General features: G+C 47.2%; 1 protein-coding gene across 1 annotated transcript in view; it reads right to left on the reverse strand.

The window, feature by feature from the left end:
* Positions 1-20555, reverse strand: part of LTA4H (leukotriene A4 hydrolase) — a 118190-nt gene that overhangs the window by 44124 nt on the left and 53511 nt on the right. The window contains exons 7-10 of the mRNA XM_078860811.1: positions 14323-14375; positions 4613-4685; positions 1903-2043; positions 202-225 (exon numbers count right to left, since the gene is read on the reverse strand). Coding sequence (XP_078716937.1) covers positions 202-225; positions 1903-2043; positions 4613-4685; positions 14323-14375 — 291 coding nt within the window. The remainder of the gene's footprint in view (positions 1-201; positions 226-1902; positions 2044-4612; positions 4686-14322; positions 14376-20555) is intronic.

The following is a 20555-nucleotide window of genomic DNA, read 5'->3' on the forward strand; positions in this document are numbered from 1 at the left end:
GGTGAGGTAGTTAGCAGCTCGCCATCGTGGCTGTGAAGGTCGGCACGGCACATGAGGAGGTGCCCAAGTCCTGATACGCTGTATAGGGCCACCACTACAAACAAGGGCCCTTTCATTATTATTGCGAATAGACAAGGAACAAGTGTATGTAAGATGCAGGATGTTGTCATAAAGGAGTGACTGAACGAGGTAGGGACTTACTCCAGCCAACGACTTATCTCCAGCCTAAAAGAAATAACGAAAAGAACACAATATTTATTGGAAGCGTTAATTTGAAACAAATGTGAATTATCGGCTGATAATGACATATGGAATAATGTCACTAAGAACACATCATCACTTCTTATCTTACGAAATATTGCATCGTTATATGCACAGTGCAGAAGCTATTTTAAATTAGATATATGAAACATTAGCCTTGCATGTATTAATCAGCATCATTATCATCATCAATCCTCAGCACCATCGTAATAACAAGAAATGTATGCATGTATGTTGAACGTCTTTCGCACCGTATATAGCCAACCGTGCTAATTGGAGGTCCAGGGGAAGGACAACAAACTAAATACAAAAATCAGTTCTAAAATAAATTAGTTTTAAATCTAGACTCATGATGTCACGTGTTCCGCCAGCGACACACTCGTTTTAGTATGGTGGCCACCCGTGGATAACACTTAAAAGTCCCGTATAATGATTGTGTTTGATTTATTAAATTACATTTTGTTCCTTTATTCTCGTTCGTAAAAGAAGATCGAGTAATACCCCAGTTTTCGTCTCCCCCTTAATGTCGTTTCGCAAAAGCATCGTTAATTTATTACCACCATTACCACCCGATTTGTGTCGCCTCAGCCCACGCTTACGTCGCTGACAGCATCATCCGTCCTTTCTCGTTATCCATCGCTTCTCAGCCTTTGCCTCCACATACCTTGTACACAAACTATTTTACGCCTCCTGTAAAGAAATGTACTGTAGAGTACAAAACATGATTTACGTACGGTGTTTTTGTGATCGCTTTGATTTACGTCGTTTCGATATTCGTCGTGGCACCTTTCAGGAAAGCATCCCCGACGTAAACCGGGCTATTACTGTAGTCCTGTTAATGTTTTTTTAGTTTCCAACTGGTAGTATGTGCAACACATACTGATACCTACTGTTTTCATCACGACCTATGTAACCACGCTTGTAACGAAGATCTGTGCTTATAACATGTGTACACCTGCTGTTAGTGTTCAGTTTGTTGTCCTTGCTCCACCCCTACCATGAGCCAAGTTGACTACGTACGGTATGAAAGAAGTTCAACGTACGAACATACAGACCGTCGCAGGACGCCCAGCCGAACAGCTCATCGGGCCCTTTCTGCTGAAATCAGCAAAATCTACTCTAAATGTACAAATGAAATGAGCAAAGCAGTAAGAGCTTGGGAAATGTTGACCCAGTGCGACTTTGGAATTCCCTCCCAACAGCAGGAAAGAGTAAGGCAAGGTCAGTGACACGCAGGGCGATGACCTGGCTCATGGGTAGCATTCCCACTGCTCATTGCAGACGTTCACAGCTTGAACCCCGGCAGGCCACCCTGGTCGTTGCTGAAGATGCGTAAAATCCACCGTGGACGTTCAAAAATGATTCCGTGACGTCGTTGGAAGAGAGTAGGCCATCGTGTGCCGGGCGTTACGGTCTGAATTTTTTGCAAATTTGGAAAAAATTCCACCGCAAACTGGGATCGCGCAGAGCAACGCTGCCTGCGACTGCAAATCTACCGCAGACTGTGCACGTCAAACACAGCGCCTTCCCTCGTAATGATATCCTTGCCGCAATACGAATGACACCAATACCAAATGTACTCTCTTGCTATTATTATTCCTACGATCGTGAGCGCGCAAGCCGCGTGCTCCGGGGGCTCACCAGCACGGTGGGCGTGACGAAGGTAAGGCACGGGTTCTCCATGCCGCCGTACGGGAAGGAGGGCGGCAGCACGAGCAGGTCGTAGCGGCCCCACACGTACGGCCCCACCAGCTCCTCCGCCGTAGTCAGCATCGTCTCCGTCTGACGGCGCAGACGGGGGCGGCACTCCGTGAGAGCCGGCGGTGGCCCGTCACCAGCGGGCCGTCGGCCGCACGTGCGGCCCCGTGGCAGCGGTCGTCGCATTTTTTGCCGAGGTTCACGATTGCGGGACGGCGCGGCGTGTATCCGACTCGCAGGGTTTAGCCAGAGGCGTTTAGCGGATATACGCGAGCGACACACTTCTGCTCGTGAAACGCGCTGCCGCACGCACAGCATTCATTCGCCGACTCGCTTCTCGCCGGAGGGGGAATGACGCTGAGGTGCGATGAGGAGCCACGGACAAGCGGGAAGGCAGCAGCAGCAGCAACAGCTGGTGATCCGGCACTAATAACTGCCCGAGCTCTGTGGCCCTCTTTGTGTTAAGGTGTTAACGGCCGACTAATGAATTATTCAATGCGGGAGGAAACCGAAACTGCCATTTAAAACCGACGAATGTGAGGGAGAAACACTCCATCTAATAACGAGGTGAGTTTCTTGACAAGGCAGGGGAGGGGGTCTGGCTGCTCAGCGCCCACGGGAAGCGACTTTCATGACATCTGTGTGTGGTCCACCAACCCTCGCCTCCACAGCGCTGGATTGCAGGCGAGCGCCACCACCGCCCGGCTAAAGGTCGGATATGCGAACTGCTTTGAACATGAGACGATGCGCGACTGTGCTTTAGAAAAAAGACAAGCGATTGTACGTTACAACAAGAACATGTTACTGCGTGTGTGATAAGGTCGCATTTGTGGACAGGCACAAATACTACGCTTGGTGTAGGCAATGTACTCTGCTTCGATGAGCCCTGCATCAACGTGTTGCCAAGTGACATCGCACTGTGGAAGTCAGAGGAGGTTCATCACTGCCGATGTAGCCGATGTAGCCGATGTAGCGAAAACGTCACGAGAGCAAGGAGGAACACTGACATGACTTTGGCGTTAAATTATGGGACCATATACGTTTTCATTTTCTGCAACTAGTAATCTACATTTTATATGCAGGCTCTCGCGACCAATATCATCATTCATAATTAGTTTATTTTGTGTTGCATCGCGTATATATGATGTCATTTATTTTGTAATCTGTAAAGCTCCACTACCCGACAGAGACAATTAAATCAAGTTGTCACGTGATGGGCAAATGTGGCAATTGATTCTTTTTTTTCAGAAAATCAAAGGAATGTTGAAAAACGCAAGCAAAACTTTGACAAATGTATCCAATGTTTGGTTGGGAGATTTCATCCAGCATCATCACGCGTGAACAGCAGCTCAGTAGATCTCATCGCGTCAACAGCTTCCTGACCCAGGTCCTTCAGTAGGTGCCGTGACGTCATCAGCAGAATCATGCACGTGATTCAGTTTAATAACTCGAGTTGATTGGTTGTGATTGGCAGGTGAGATAAGTGTAATTAGGTGAATCTCTTTAGTGGTTCATGAAAATGGGCTTTCCTTAATTCCATTAAGGAATTACACTCAGGAAATGCCATTGAGGAAAGCCCAGGATTACAGTAAATATTAAAAATTACACCCAAAACAATCTAATTATAAATCCTTGCAATCTACAGCTACTTTGAAATCAAAAAGTAAAAAACCAGCAATGTCACTGAAACTACCCCAGCTCAGTATCGCTTCCTTCCTGCTGCTAGATCTCACAGCTCGTGTGGCGTACACAAGACCTCAAGGTCTGCTTCATACAAGCGTCCCGCCATCTTCCCCTGGGTCACAAACTCTTGGCTGCCACTCCGACGAGGGTCGTGGTGACCTGCCCTGCTCCACACTGCTCTCGCGTCCACACATGATCCATTTACACCCTCCTCTCCAAAATTATATTTCGGCATTTGTAAGTTGCCTCGAAGAAATCGAGATGAACCATCAAGCATCCTCGACATTCAATTGGATTAAAAAGTTGAGAAGATTATTGCGAGATTAAAAAAAAGTATAACTCTGACCGATAGAGGAATGCACACACCATCTATGCTTCTAGAATCCACGTCTTTTTTACTCACAGTGACTTAACTATTCCTTCAACGTAGTTTCTACAATCTATTAAAGAACGTGCCTGGTAACAGAGTCAGATACCTTCATTCTCACAATCACTTCCGAAATGCACACAGCTACCTACTACCTCCCTATATCCATTTAATATTTCTGTTACTTAATTTATATTTGTCCTACGAACTGTCCGAGGCTGACTTGCGTGACAGGAAATGCGTTATTTAACATTGATGTCTGTTTGTGTAATGTATTTTCCATTTGTCATGTGACCAAATGCTTAGTCCCTGTTTCTTTTTCGCTTCATTGCTGTGCTTTTTGTTAGCTCATCATGTCGGTGACCCAGGTCACCCTTGCAAGCGAGACTCTAGCCCTGATCTCTCGGGGGCTCGCCTGGTTCAACAAAGCAACTCTAAACTCTTTAATTTCCTATCAACAGTTGCGAATAGATTGCATGAATGCTATCAACAGTTGCAGACACGGAGGTGCACGGCACGGCGCCCATGGTTAAGGTTTTGCTCAGAGACATGGCACTGTGAGCATTGGTGACCGGGGGCCAATGCTGATGAAATGGCATGTACCTCAGAAAATTCCGAAGCAGCCTGCTCCACAAACTCCTTCTCAGACCACACCTTGCTCCTTGGGCCTATTTCCCTGTGAACACAAAAAGACAAAGATCCCCCGTCAGGCCTTAACAGACTGTAGAGGCAAGTGCTGTGAGCGAACACCTATGAAGGCTGGCACTGCACACAAAGGGGGTGGGTGGGTGGGTGGCCAGCACCACGCCCGACCAGCTTTGTCTCCCCAGTGGCGATATTTTGAGGCATCGCACCAGGTACTCATTTGAGGCTGAGTCGAACTCGGGGAGGCCCAAGACCAGTTCATATAATTAAATAACACTTACTCCCCGGGAACAAAAAAATAAAAACAAATTGTTACACAGTGTAATCGTCACTGGTGTTGGCCATGAGCAGGAATCGAACTCTGGTCGCCAGGCTCGTAGCGCAGCGCGCTAACTGCTACACTATCGCTCCCCACACATGCACGCACGTACCCACACAAACAAAGCAAAACAACCACTATTTTACATCCACTATAGGACGTAGGCCTGAGTGCTGTAGAGAGCCCACGAAGGGTGGCAGGTAGTTACGTATGCTTACACACTGCACCAGCTACTCCATTGAGGCCGAGTCGATCCAGAATAGGTTTCTGATACCATCCCACTGATGTTGTGTGCATGACCAAGAATTTAACCCAGGGAATCGCCATTAGTAATCTATTTGGCCACGGTGGACATTGCACACTCCCGGTGGCAGGAACGAGCCTTCACATTGGACAACCACTGGTGTGACTTGATGGCTGATCTTTCCAAACGCCCATGGGTTGCCGACGACGATTAGCGTCCCCATACCTCTGATAACCGTGGTTGGCTATGTACGGTCCCGAAAGAAGTTCGACTGGGATTTTAATTCAAGTCACATAACTGGGAGGCCCCTCCGTTCTGATGACCTACATCCCAGCGCATTGGGTCTATGAGGGTTAAAAACGTCCCGAGGTTAAGCACAGTATAGGTTTTTACCCTTTCAACTGGTACAACTGGTACAAAACTGACACCTTTATACAAGGCATCATGTTTGCAATAACCACAACACAAGCAGTCAAAATGCAAACAGAAAGAAACAACTCTGATAATGATAATGATATGAGCTGTCCTTGAAGTTGATTGGTCCACACCCGAGACAGCTTTTCTTAGAGCCTAGTCTCCATTGGTGTTGGACCAGATGACGCTTGTGTTGTGGATATTGCAAACATGATGCCTTGTATAAAGGTGTCAGTTTTGTACCAGTTGAAAGGGTAAAAACCTATTACTATATTTTGCCATTGGTAAAGGAGGTCTCATAATGTTAAGCACAGTGCCTGCTATAAAACGCGGGAATGTTTGGACGGCAACATCGATAACAAAACCAAATGCTAGCTGTGTTGCGTTGTGCAGCGTCGTGCAGCCTCAGCCTTTTGCGATCTAATGGGGAGGGCCCTTTGGCCAGCCAAGGGATTCTTCAGCGTGTTTGCACGAGGGAAGAAATGCCTGGAGAAAACCTGAGGCGTTGCAGGGGGATACGCATCCAGGCATTTGAAAACACGTAAAATAATACTTTGATTGTAAAATAGCTGGAATAATATTGTCGTACGCAGTTAGGCCTTGGGGACTGTCCTCCGCAACTGTCATTTATTTTCATAAAACTCTTAATTGGCTGGACTGAACCCCGCCACTTAATACCAGTGCTGTACAAGTTGCCAGAGCTGGTCATCGGGAAGGTGTTGCCTGTGCCGATTTCCAGCGCTCATTGCCCTCCATGTGCATAGGTATTTAATGGCCTTCGCGTTTGATCGGCTAAATTTACCGTCACCAAGATTTCAACTTAAAACATTGCCCTGCTGCTGCTCCGTCACCCAAAACACCTCCATTATCTTTCTAGATAAAAGTAAAACGTTCAATTTTCAGCGGAAAGATCTTTTTTTATTTAATCCAGGTGAGCAGCCACGCGAACGACTCGCAGTGCAGTGCAGGCCATAGATCAAAACAACAATTTTTTTCATAAGGGTGCTGATCTTTGCCAAACTCCTTGATGCTTGTGTAAAGAGTCAAATGACCACATCAACATCACGTGGCAATGCCTACGAAACATCACCTTGGCAATTTGCCCCAGTGCTGTTGATGGAGACTTTGTAATGTTTTCGACAATAATGGGATCAACGGGGCATATGTCAACATGTGAATCAGGCCCAATGGTATATAATTAGAATAATCATCGTCATCATCATTTCACAATGACTTCTACTTGGAATGCACCACACAGTATGTTCTCGTTCTTCATGAAAGAGAATGACTCAGAGCCAGAAGCGCGAGGAACTGCTGACGAATGTGAAGGCAGCAGCCAGCTGGTGATCTGCAGCCAAAATCTCCCCCCCCCACCAAACTCTGCGGTCCTCTATATATTAAGGTGTTAATCGAACAAAGAGTGTTTACATGTGTGAGGAAACGAAGCACCTGGAAAGAACAGGTGGAACTCACATTTGCTGTGCCACCTTCTCCTGGCAAACCAGCGTATGGTGGTCTCCTCGACGCCCACAAGGCAGATTCGGTGCGGTCCACAAACGTTTGTGCGATCCACCAACCCTCGAGTCCGCCACACGGCATTAATATACCTTAGTGGCCCTGTGCAAACACTGCCAATTCCACATTCCCATGACGGAGTCTATCCACGTAATTAAACTCACCTAAACTTTTTATTTTACCAGGTAAGGTCCACTCAACTGTATGGCTCTTTTTCCGAAGTCACCTGGCCACAATTGATAGCTCAACGAAGTGGCTTGTCGCGCGTAAATTTATAGCAGCCAAATACTTTAACCGCATAGCTATGAATGTGGAGGGACCTGGAGAAAAATCCATGCAACCATGGGGAGAACATGCAAACTCCAAATATACAACAGGCGTCAGGGTCGGGATCGAACCTACGACGTCCTGCACACCATGCGAGGTAGTTAACATTTCGCCACCGTAGTGCCCCATTATTTAATGTCCATGACCTACAACAAAATGGTATTCATTGATAGATCCCACTTGAGTGATGGGCTGAATCAATGTGCAGCAGTGATGATCAATCTATATGGCTGGACGAAAGCCTCCCAAAATCCATCACCGTCTCTCTTTCACGAATCTACGATGTTAACAATCCACCTTCAGCACCTGCAAAACACGAGCTAATTTCATAGCTCCATCTCCTGTGGCATACCTGTGCTCAGACGCTCCCGTCATTATTCTTGTACCATCGGTGCCCGCCGCCCGTAGCGACGCGCGTCCTGCACGGACAGCCCCCGCTTACGTATCTTAGATGGGGTGTGACTGTGCCTGTAGCGTGCCTCACGTTCTTGCTCTGGCGTGGTTGTGTCCTCGCGGTGTGGCACGTGTGCGTGCGTGTCCGTCTCACGGCAGTGTGAACATACACGATGGCAAGGTGCTTTCGGTGCGTGCACGTTATCCACCAGTGCCAATTTGTGTGCGCGAGGGTTCGTGCATTTGACTCTGAGTGCGTGCAAGTGTGCGTGTGTGTTCGGGCGGAAGTGTAGCAGTTAGCGTGCTGCTCTACGAACCCGGCGACCCGAGTTCGATTCCTGCTCACGGCCAACACTGGTGACGATTATCTGAACCGGTGGGCCTTCCCGAGGTCGCCTCAGCCTCAAAAGAGTACCTGGTGCAGTGTGTAAACATCACCCCCTCGTGTGCCATGCGTACGTAAATAATATATTGTACTCCAAAGTGCATATATTTATGCAAGGCGCAAAGTACTTGGTGTACACGGTAGGTAGAAGTGAAGGCTGAGAAGCGATGGATAACGAAAAAGGACGGACGATGCTGTCAGCGACGTAAGCATGAGCTGAGGCGACACAAATCGGGTAGCAACGGTGTTAATAAATTAACGATGTATTTGCGAAACGACATTAAGGGGGAGACGTAAATTGGGGTATTGCTCGATATTTTTTTACGAACGAGAATAAAGGAACAAAATGTAATTTAATAAAGTAAACACAATCATTATACCGGGACTTTTAAGTGTGATCCACGAGTGGCCACCATACTAAAACGAGTGTGTCGCTGGCGGAACACGTGACATCATGAGTCTAGATTTAAAACTAATTTATTTTAGAACTGATTTTTGTATTTAGTTTGTTGTCCTTCCTCCGCACCTCCCGATTAGCACGGTTGGCTACATACGGTGCAAAATAAGTTCAACTTAATAATAGCAACCTCTATTTTATAAAGACACCTTATGTATTGAAGTATCTCAAAGCGCTGCGCATAAACATAATACTACACTCACTTTTATAGATACAATCCAAGTGAAATAGAAAGATGATAATAACAATATCAACGAAATTCCAACAAAATGAAGAAGTATGATCAAATAATTTAGTCCGCAAAATGGTTTGTGGACAATAAGCACAAAGCTGAGTGCCAGATCACCCCCGTTGCAACACATTACAAGGCAAATAAAAAACATTACCGTGTTTTCAGCCATGCAGAGCGAATGTACAAAATCATCACGTTGTTACAGATCCATCAACTAATAAGCCGAGCGCCGCGCCGCGTTAAACTGGTCAACAGTTCATCCGACGGAGGCGACGATGCTCCAACAAACTGCCACGGACATAAATTGATGGTAACGAGCTTACATCACATCGTTCGTGACTGCAGGCCAAGCGCAGAGGACAAAGGAGGGGTTCTATTGCACACGTGCATCTGTTTAACAGCCGCGCCGGGGTCGGGTCAAGTGTAATTATGGTTGGGTTTTAAGTTGGATTTGAGCTCGGAACGGTGCCGGACAACCAACCATAAACACCTTCCTCCAATGCTGATTTAAGAAAAAATTGGAAAATTGGACGTTCAAATAGTGGTCAAGAGGGTCGACCCGGGCCCCACGATCCCTTCCGGGGGTTGCTAAAGTAGATACCGCTTCGTCACAAATATACGGTCGAAGCCTCGTGGACAGACTGGCCCCTTGCAATGGAAATGTGCGATTGCTTTCGCTGGGTCAGGACCACGAACTGAGATGAGCGCTCCCCTCAATGTGTGCTCCAAAGGGAACCACTCGGACACGTGCTCTATCAAGCAGGGCGGCAATGAATGAGCAGACCCGGTAGGTCAGATGCTAACTGGACCCATCGTCCCTTTGGGTATAACAACTGAGTATTATTGTTGACCATTGAAAATAGACAATATTATAGGACTGTGGAATTTCCACCACTGGCTCTATGATGGCAAGGGGGATGAGCAACTGTTTCATGCTCATTGCAGCAAGGAGATTTGTTGACTTGACTTTGGCTGTAAACTGTGGGACTCACTCACCGCACGGGTCCGAAACTTGCAATCCACAGTAACTATAAGCTCCGGCAGGCCTAACCACCAATGCCAATTAAATGACACCACAACTCAGGATGGCATCATTCCTGCTTTCATATCCTGCTGATGTTGCAAATTCAACATTTGACCTCCATGGTCCACTCGTGCAGTATCACCACATGTGGTTTTAGGCCCAGGACCGGTTCAGATAATTATCGTCACTGGTGTTGGCCGTGAGCGGGAATCAAACTCGGGTCACCGGGTTTGTAGCGCGGCGCACTAATCATTGCACGACCGCTCCACGTACATAAACGTACACAACAACAACAACCGCCATTCGCCACTAAGTGGCGGTGACGTCACTACAACCCTTGTGCCAGGCCATGTGCACCTTGAGGCCACGTGAAGTGTCGAACGCCCGCTGGCAGGAGGTCACGGGGCAGACCCAGGTGCCACGGGGCAGACCCAGGTGCCACGGGTCGACTGACTGAGATGACCGAGATGACTGGCTGATGCACCACCTGTGCCCCCTACTGTGCCAACTTGCTGTGCTTTAGCCACCCGGCGCTCCGCTCGTTGTTATGAGCGTCGCTCCTCCGCCCTCCGTTGTTGTTGGAGGGCGACTGCCTCCAACTGCCCAGTAGCGTCCTTCACGAGCCTCCTCCACAGAAGCCAATCTTGACACCGCTGGTACCAGTCATCGGCAAGGTCCACTCAGCTCCACGTCCTCCTGTACCACATCACTCCATCTCTTCTCTAGCCCGTGCCGTGCCCGTTTAGCCCCCTCGATCCGGCCGAACAAAATATGTTTAGACATGCGGTGGCTGGGCATGCAGGCTAAATGACCCAGCCAACGCAGCCTTGCCTGCCGGAGGAGCTCACCGATGGGACTTTGTCCAGATCTTTCAATAATTTTTGAGCTCCTCACACAATCCAGCCTGGTTAAACCCAGGATGGATCGTAGGCAGGTCAGCCTAAATGTTTCTAACCGGTGAAGATGCTCCATTAGGGGGGTCCACATTTAGCAAGCGTAGAAAAGGGACGGAATGACCGAGAAGACCTGAATCTTCGTGCAGAGCGACAGACCAGGTAGCGTCCACACAGTGTTACGCAACCGATGAAAAGATAATGCCGCTCTACTGATTCGGAGTGAGACCTCTGCTGTTAAACCGGAGCCGGTCATGAGCACACTGCCCAGGTATGGGAAACTCTCCACAAATCTCCACAAGTGCCCTATCACCAATTGGGAGTTGTGGGGGTGGAGTGTCCAATGGTACAAAATACCCAGGCAGGTGCTTCGCTTTGGTGGGGCTGATGGTAAATCCCCACCTCTTAGTGGAAAGCTCCAGGTTCAGCAGCAGCGCCTCCAACTCCTCCTCTGAGTGAGAAGCAATTACCAGATCATCGGCATGCATAACATGGTTGAGCAATAGGGAGCCATCCCTTGACCGCACCCAGGCATCGATCAGCCTCCCATTGTATCTGTGCCAGATGGAAATTCCTCCGGTACCGCTATTGAAGGCTTCACGAACTACGTGGTCGAAATATATGTTAAATAATGTGGGAGCCAGAGGACATCCCTGTCGCACCCCAAGGTGAACAGGAAATGGCTCCGACTTCAGGCCACGTAGTTTTACCTGGGCCAGCTTACCATCATGAAGGTCCTTAATGATCGTGAGCAGAGGGTCAGGAACTCCGAAAGCACGAAGAACAACCCAGAGCCCAGGCCTACTGATGGTATCATAGGCCTTGACCAGGTCAATAAATCAGAGATGCAGGTCTTGACGGACAGAAAATATGGCATCTGTACAGGACCGCCCTTTCCTGAAACCGCCTTGGGGCTCCGCAAGTCTCTCCTCAGTGTGCCTAGCAAGGTGATGTTGAATAATCCTTGCCAGGACCTTTACCGGCACACTGAGGAGTGAGATGCCCCTGTAGTTGTTACAGTATGTGCGGTCCCCCTTCTTAAAGAGGGGGACCACCAGGGCATGTGCATCTTGAGGCCACACACACATACGTACACACATACAACGCGCGTCCCCATCCGTCACATCCTCCTCTTCCTTATTGTGTGGAATTTTGCACAAAGGATGATGGGAATGGCACAAGACAGGGGTCAATCACTTGTTCCAGCGTGGGTATAGAGAAACCGATTTTGGTTGCGGTAATTGTGGCCAACAAAATGCTTGTGGGGACAATATTATCACAATCCACGTAAAAAACACACACAATTCAAAGGACAAGGAGAAAAATAGTAAAACCATCCCACTGTGGCAATGGGCATAGCGAGCCAGTCGTAAGTACAGCTGACCGTCTGTGGCACTGTAAAAAGCTTCCAATCGCCTCTGCAAGTTCAGCCTGCGTGCATCCTCACGTTCGGGAGGCCTGAGAGTGCGAACAACACAATGGCCACGGGTTTGAAGCAGCTGCTGCCCATAAGGCAGGTCAAGCGAGATGCTTTGGCATCCGGGCACGTTCTCTGCGGCAGTGCTTGAAAGGCAGCCTGCGAGGGCGTCGGCTCGATAATTATCGGTTGTGAAAAAAGCTGCATGTCGCTACACGCTGCAACTGACGTGCCGGACAAACTGATTAAGTAAAAAAGAACACATTAATCTTCGTTCTTCCATTGACTGCCCTTTGTCAATGCACTGCTGGTCGGATGTCTTTCCACACCGTGCCGGTCACGGGGGTTGTTTGGTCATACTTCACTTCGCTGGTTCATGCGAGTTTGTAAAATGTGGGGAGGCCAGGACCGGTTTAGATATCACTCAGCGCCAATTCTGGCCGTGAATGGGAATCAAACTCAGGCGACCAGGTTCATAGCGCAGTCCGAAGAAAAAAAAAATTCAGTCTAGTCTTTAAATCACCGATTGTCACAGCTGAGCAGACTTGGCAGAGACGGTGGTTGCTGGGATTATTGCTCCAGAAATCAAAAGCACCGTTCAATTTAGGCACCTCCGTTGAATGTCTATAAAAGAATGTCACGACACGGGTGTTGATGTTGGTCAGTTGAATATTCAGCCTCAAGCCACTGCGGTCCGCGTACGTCACTCTCACAGTGCGATTTAAAATCTGAGCCAGAGGCTGACAGGGTATCGTCGGTCTGGAGGCAATATAATGGATAGCACCTCGTGTGGAATCGCCAATGGTCGTTCTGTGGAGGGAGTGGCCCTCAACACGAGGACGTGATGAGGTAAAGGTGAAGCCCTGCAATTCCTTGCTCACGCCGCTGCTGGCGGAATGACCTCCACTCGAGAAAGCTCTAGAGAGCACATCGTGGTGAGGGTGTCTTTCACATTCGACAGAGTTTACTCCACCACACACGACCTGCCGATCGACTGGGGTTGTCCATCAATGTTGCTGAGAGGACGGAGGTGGAAAGGGATTCATGAAATGTACCCTTTCTTTCAACTGCCGCATAAACCATCACCACGCGAACTCCGCTCATCCTAGCAGCGGCTTTTGGCTCGGCATCGAACAAAGATGGTCACCGCATCACGCGCTTTCAGATGCGCTTCTGCGGCCGTCTGGAGCGCTCTTCCTTCCAATATTAGGAAGCCACCGGAGCTGTCCACTTTTAAATGATCTCGATTGAAAACTCGTTTCTTTAGAACTGCTTTTTGTATTTCCCCCACTAATGCTCGTTTGGCAATGTACGATGCAAAAGAAGTTGAACATACACACACAACACACCTAGAGAGTGTTGACCTTACTCTTTCACGCTGGCCAGACTTCTTGGAAGGGGCAGCAGCACCCACACTTTACCTCACCACACGCAACCTGCCGATCGACCGGTGATTCATGGAGAACGAACCATCGACGCACGAGTTTCGCAAGCCCAGTGCACTCCCCATGACACCGCCGCAGCATTCCCAGAGCACATATATATAATCATGGACTTCTACCCTCAATATTAAAAGGTATGTAAAGTGAACGTATTCTTAGGTTTTTTCGGTAAAGTCACGTAGGTAAAACATCAAAATTAATGAAAATAATGTTTTACCTACGTGACTTTACCTACGTGACTTTACCGGAAAAAACCTAAGAATATGATTCCTTGCAGTCACGAAAGCTTCAAATCTAGAATTAAAGTGAACGTAATGTTTGTTTATATGTTTTATTATGTGATTGTGTAATGCACTGTATTTTATTCGTGTTTAGTGAAGAAACAGACAACGAAGTTAAGCGATGATACGCCTGACCGCAGCCGTGGTTCCCCTAACACCCTATTTCCCAAAGGCCCCTCTGTGTACCGCACCAACCGTGGATTTGCCTACGCGGCATTTCCCAGGAACCTAAACCCCGCGGTTGGTGAGGGATTGCTGCAATATTATTGGACTCTGCTTTGTGGAATGGATGATGCTGATCAGCTGCGCACTGGTTGGTGAGTACCTGCTCTCCAAGGCTCCGACCACCAGGGCGATGAGATAACTGGGTATCTGCACCTGCGAGCACAACACAGAGTGCGTGTTAACACGGTAGAAGCAGCACACCAAGCACGACCGCGTTCTGATGGCAAAGGTGAAATCGTGGCAGAAACCACACTCTGTAGTGACCTGACCTTTTGACTCGCGAACGTGGTCACGACTTAAATTATATTATGAACACACCTAATTCATGTAAATTAATCGTCCCCAATTGTGGTATATCTCTAAGTAAACTATCTATCTGGGCGACACTGTGCAGGCAGATGGTGGCAAATTTCAACTCTTGGTTTGGTGTTGTCTCAGCCCATCATTTCATCATCATCATCATGACATCTGTACTGTACTATAGTGTGGGCAGTCAATGGCGATCGTCCAGAGACTCGTCCCTCTACTGTACCAATGTGGAATTTCCACCAGTGGCTTGAGCGTGGCGACACCGATTTGTTCCGATTACCGACAGGGAGACATGGCCACCCTCCCATCGCAGGGTGACGTTCCGTGCCTGTGCGTCTCAAGGGTCTAGGCGAGAACAAACAACGGCTACTGCTGTAACCCGAGTCTCGTTTATAAAGTTAAAAACACTCCTTCTCAGAGTGACTGACATTTTACAGTGATGTCGTTTTTTGTATAATTGAAAACAATCTTATTCTTGGATCTTTCGGTAAAGTCACGTAGAAGGGAAATAATAAAATAATAAAAATAAAACATACAATTCTCACGACATTTCGGTCACAACACAAGCAACCGTCCTCTCTCAAGCAGCAGGACGGCTGCTTGTGTTGTGGCCGAAAGTTCGTGAGAATTTTATTGTTTTATTTTTATTATTTAATAATTCCCTTCTACGTGACTTTACCGAAAGATCCAAGAATATGAATTCCTGCAATCACGAAAGCTTTACATGGAAATGAAAACAATCTATTCATATCCGAGATGCAATAAATATTTTTCGTTCGTATTGCTCGTGTAGACGACACAGCTACAACGACAATTTCATATTCAGGTGGCCGAGCCAAAGAATTGCGTCAGGAGCAGCGGCGTGTAATGCCGTGACGTCTCCTATACACTACTATATACGACTACTATATACCACTACTATATACTACTATATTACTATACGAGTGTATATAAAACGTTTATAAATGTACATACATGTTTAATAAAGTACAGAACTGTACAGTAAATTATTCGCTAATCACCTGGACGTGATAAATACGAAAGATGCGAGCTCGGTGGACTCGTTTCTTGCGCGGGCGATGCGGTTACACAGCCATAAAATCCACGTTCGCGTGAGGGCGGTGATTTCACTCCTCGCTTCCCGCCCCGTGCTGGGGTAGCGAAAGCCCGAGTCCCACAAAGTGTGAGCCTGAATCGGGGTCGGTCGGGTACTCTGAATCCTAACCGTATAATGCTTAGCCAGTGACAGGATACAGCCCATTGACATTGTGGTCCTCGTCGACAGCAGTGGTGCATTACAAACAATTGCAAGGGGAACAACAACTGGTCGTGGAGCTTCATCGCAGGCATGTCATACTATGTTCGAACAAAAAAGTTTTGCTGGCTGGATTCGTGGCTGCCTGGCCCAATGCCTGGCTGATGCCTGGCCAGATTGTTTTGAATGCCCCCCTGCACCCACACTCCACCCCAGCCGTGTATCCTCCGCAAACATGATAGAGGAGATAGAGGGAGGTGAGGAAAGTATTTCAACGAAACTAAAACTAGAAACAAAAACGAAAAAGTCAACGAAATGTATATATTTTTTATTTTACGACATAAGGCCCACTTCAGCTATATAGCTCTTTTTCAGAAGCAACCTGGCCACAAATAATAGCTCAACGAAGTGGCTTATCATGTGGATATTTATAGCAGCCAAATACTCTGAATGCACGTTCATTTTAAATGAGGGAAATAAATCTACGCGACCACGGGGAGAGAGAACATGCAAACTCCAAATATACAACAGGTGCTGGAGTCGGGATCGAACACACGACGTCCTGCATACCAGGCGAGGTAGTTACCATCTCGGCACCGCAGAAGTGAGATAGGGGAAGGAAGAAGAGGTGGAGAAGAACGCAGAGGAGAGAGGGTGTGGGGAGAGGGTGAAAGGGCATGAGAGGAAAGAGAGCAAAACAGAAATGAGGGAACGTGACAGGCAACGGCAGGGAGGATTAGGGAGAGGCAAGAGAGCCTGAGATGGCAAAGGGGAGAGGTGGCAATAAGGAGAGTGAATGTGAGAGGTGAGAAAAGGGAGAGAAATGTGGAGAGAGATAGCGGGGGAGGGAAGTAGAGTGAGATATACTGGAAGGAGGTGAGCGGGACAGGAACAAAGTGATAAATCGAGATGCAATGTGATATACAGTCGAGAGAAGGCAAGACAAATGTGGAGAGAGGCAGGGTTCTGTATAAGAATAGTTTTGCTGGCTGGGAGCGAGGGATAGATGGATGGTAACCGTCCAAAGGACGTGTGGGTTGCTAGTCCTAGTTAAAATATTTAATTGCAAAACGCACGGTAATTAAAAGAGGAGAGATAAAGTGCTACCTATTGAAGAAACGACACTCAAAACAACTCAGAGTTGTGGTCAACTCGGGTCATTATAGGAAGGCCGGAGGCAACACCTGTCAGCATTTGAGAAATGAAACAGTCCGTTTGTTGCCCAGGACAAAAAGTGCGAAGACGTTTAGCAGGGCTGTGTTTTTTTTATTTAAAACTGGATAATAGCCATGAGCCAGTCCCTGCAGGAAAGCTGTTTTTCAAACTCAACACATTGTTGAAATACAATGCAAGTTAGCACGTGTTCAGTTGAAAAAAAAATGGGTACCATTAACTGAAATGCTAAATTCCAACGTTGCGGTGATTGAGCAGCATACTTCAAAGCATTGATTCGAGTTTATCAAAGGATTCATTTTAGGATACTTCTCCGAGTAAACAATTCGTAATACAGCATTATCACTTGTAAATGATACGATACCAAGATTGTTTTACTTGGGGGAAAAAAATATAACCAAACAAACCACCACGGTTTCTTGCAAGTTACATACGTGCTTAGGGCATAGTCCATCCCACTCGTTGGTGATGTATGATGACTCTGGGGCAAATAAATTGAGTACCACTTAGTGCACTTGCAAATCGAGATTTGTAATTCTCGCTACTGGGGTAGGGGCTCCACCAGTGGACTTAAGCGTGTGAACTTCCAGCCCTTAAAAAAGGCCAAACGCATTGCCAATTTATTGGCAATTTACGACTGTAATGAGATTGTAACAAAAGAAGAGCTTAGGAATATGTTCGTTGGTAAATAGCTTTTACCAAGATTCTGATCTCAGGATTGTTTTGAATGTGGGGAGGAAACGAGGTTTCTGGAGATCACGTCTACATCTCTATTATTCGTTCATTTGTTTCTCAGTCCGCTTGGCTTGGTTAGGGTCGCCAATGTTCCCAGGCCAGGCGAGCGACATAGTCCCAACACCGTGTCCTGGGCCGGCCCCGTGGTCTTCGCCCAGGGACGTGCTGCTGCTGCCCGGTCGAGTTCGAGGGGGAGTCTAATGGGGGGCATCCTCACCAGCTGCCCGAACCACCTCAACTGGCTCCTCTCGATCTGGAGGAGCACCGGCTTTGACTCTGTGGCTCCCCCGGATTACCAACCTCCTCACACAATCACGGAGAGTGAGCCTGGAAACCCTGCGAAGAAACCTCATTTCGGCCGCTTGTACCCACGATCTCATCTTTTCGGTGATTACCCAAAGCTCATGACCATGGGTGAGGGTGGAAATGTAGATTGCCCTGTAAACCGAGAGCTTTGTTCGAGAACTCAGCTCCCGTTTGTTTATCCCGGAAAGCTTCACCGAGTCTCAATACTCTGGAAGATTCTGCCAAGTAAAGTAAACTAAAAATCTTATTTTATTTTACCAGCTAAGGCCAACTGAGCTATGGAGCTATTTTTTCAGAAGCGACCTGGCCACAAATGATCGCTCAACAAAATGGCTTATCAGGTGGAAATTTATAGCAGCCAAATACTAATCTGAAAACTATAAACTATTTTTATTTGACTAGGTAAGGCCCACTGAGCTGCATAGCTCTTTTTCAGAAGCCAACTGGCCAGAAATTATAACTCAACGAAGTGGCTCATTATGTGGAAATGTATTGCAGCTACATACTCTAAATGCACGCTGTTTATAAATGTGGAGGGGAAAACCGGAGGACCTAGAGAAAAATCCACGTGACCACTGGGAGAACATGCAAGCTCAAAATATACAGACGTCAGGGTTGAAATCGAACCCATGAACTCCTGTATACCAGGCGAGGCAGTTAACATTTCGCCACCATGGCACCCCATGTTTGTTTCACTTGCATATCACAATTTTTTTGTAGTAGGGGGCAATGTTGCAATGTGTCATCCAAATTGAGTAATTTGCAGTGTCATTTTTCAGAAAAGGGATATTTGGCCAATACCAGGATTATGGGTGTGCACTATAATGCCCGTATGTGTGTATTTCAAACTTCTTTCGCACCATACGTAACCAACCGTACAAATCAGAGGTGCAGGGGAAGGACAAAAAAATAAACACAAAAAGCAGTTCTAAAGAAATTAGTTTTAAATCTGGATTTAGATGCGCTTAATTCCAGTGACTTCCTAATATCCGTAGGAAGAGCATTCCAGATGGGCGCAGAAGCACATCTGAAAGCGCGTGATGCAGTGGCCGTCTTTGTTCGATGGCTAGCCAAAAGTCGCTGCGAGGATGACCGGAGTTCGTGTGATGGTTTATGGCTCGGCCATGACACATGGATACACCTCAAGCCATCGCATCAAACCGTCAATGACGAAGTTCGTCTCCATTGGCGGACGTAGGCCATGCATGAAAATTCTGTAATTCCAAGGCATGAACCTTTTTAACAAGTGTTATTCCTTTAATCAACCTCTGAAGGATGATGGGATGATTAACCCCCGTGCCCACCAGAATGTCAGCTTCACCACCAGACCTGGGGGTCAATCACTATTGTAAAATGTGCAGTTTGTAATGAAACGTTAACACAACGTAATTGTAATTAAAGCGAACATTGCTGCTCTCAGCAAAATTACGAATGGCCCCAGGACTGAGTCAAGTATCCTCTGCCACAGTATCGCCCGTCCGGTTTACAACTCCCTGCGTTCATTTTATTACAAGCACTTTAACTTTTGCAAAACTCTCAACGAAGGATATTTCGCGACGTTAATTTAGCCGCTCTCCTTTTTTGGGCGGCTTCATCCCCACGGATGTCATCCCTCGTTTCACGCCGTCCAGAGATCCACTTGGTTTTGTTTTACGGCGACATCCCGAACGTGTGCTCGTTCACGGGACACACGTGCCTCCGTCTCTCCGCCTGCACGTCTTTCCACGCTGCTACGCGACCTGGGTAAACACGCTAAATATATCGTTCATCCATCATGTAAGCCTCAACAGGTTGGTAATGCATATCAGTAGCAGGCGTGCGTTTCCAACGCACGTACGTACATACGCCGCATCATATGTTGCCGATTGCATGTTCGCTTTAGCTTTCTCGTGGCGAGATTCTGGGATGCTATTGCAGGGGATGTTCACCTACTTACTGAAATCAAAGGCAGTTAAGTAAACAGTGGCGCAATGATCTGAGTAGCCTATTGGTCAATGGACTTCATTATACATTTTCTTTACTTCAAAATTAATATTTTTTTAAGGGTCTTCAACTGGCGACCCCGCACGGGACAAACGTGGGCCGAGAACGCTTAGTTATGGCCTGCTGAGAAATGAAGAGATACAGATGAGAGATAAACACGAGATAGAGGTGACAGAGTTGTAGAAAAGCGATAAAGATTAGCAAGATGAACAACAAGGAGATAAGAGAATCGGAAACACCAGATACAAGTTCGTGGTCATTTGTACTAATGTCATGGCATCACGAAGCCATGTAATGCCATTGCATCTGCGCATCACATGACATGACGTCATGTGACCCCACCAGCAAATGTTGACTTGTATTATGTGGCCATTAGAAAAATGTAGCTAAAGAACCCTGCTCTAAGGAAACTCTGCCTCCTGCCATAGGAATGTGCAAAGTGCCACTAATGACTCCGTGATGGGCCACCAACACTGAAGAACATGGCCCAATGCTTGTTGGATTATGACGACGCTAAGACTTTTGAAACCGGTATATTTACGTTGATATTCATCACGACTCTCACAGTGGCG

The sequence above is a fragment of the Lampetra fluviatilis genome, chromosome 11 (assembly GCF_964198595.1).
Source record: "Lampetra fluviatilis chromosome 11, kcLamFluv1.1, whole genome shotgun sequence".
Classification (NCBI taxonomy): Eukaryota; Metazoa; Chordata; class Hyperoartia; order Petromyzontiformes; family Petromyzontidae; genus Lampetra; species Lampetra fluviatilis.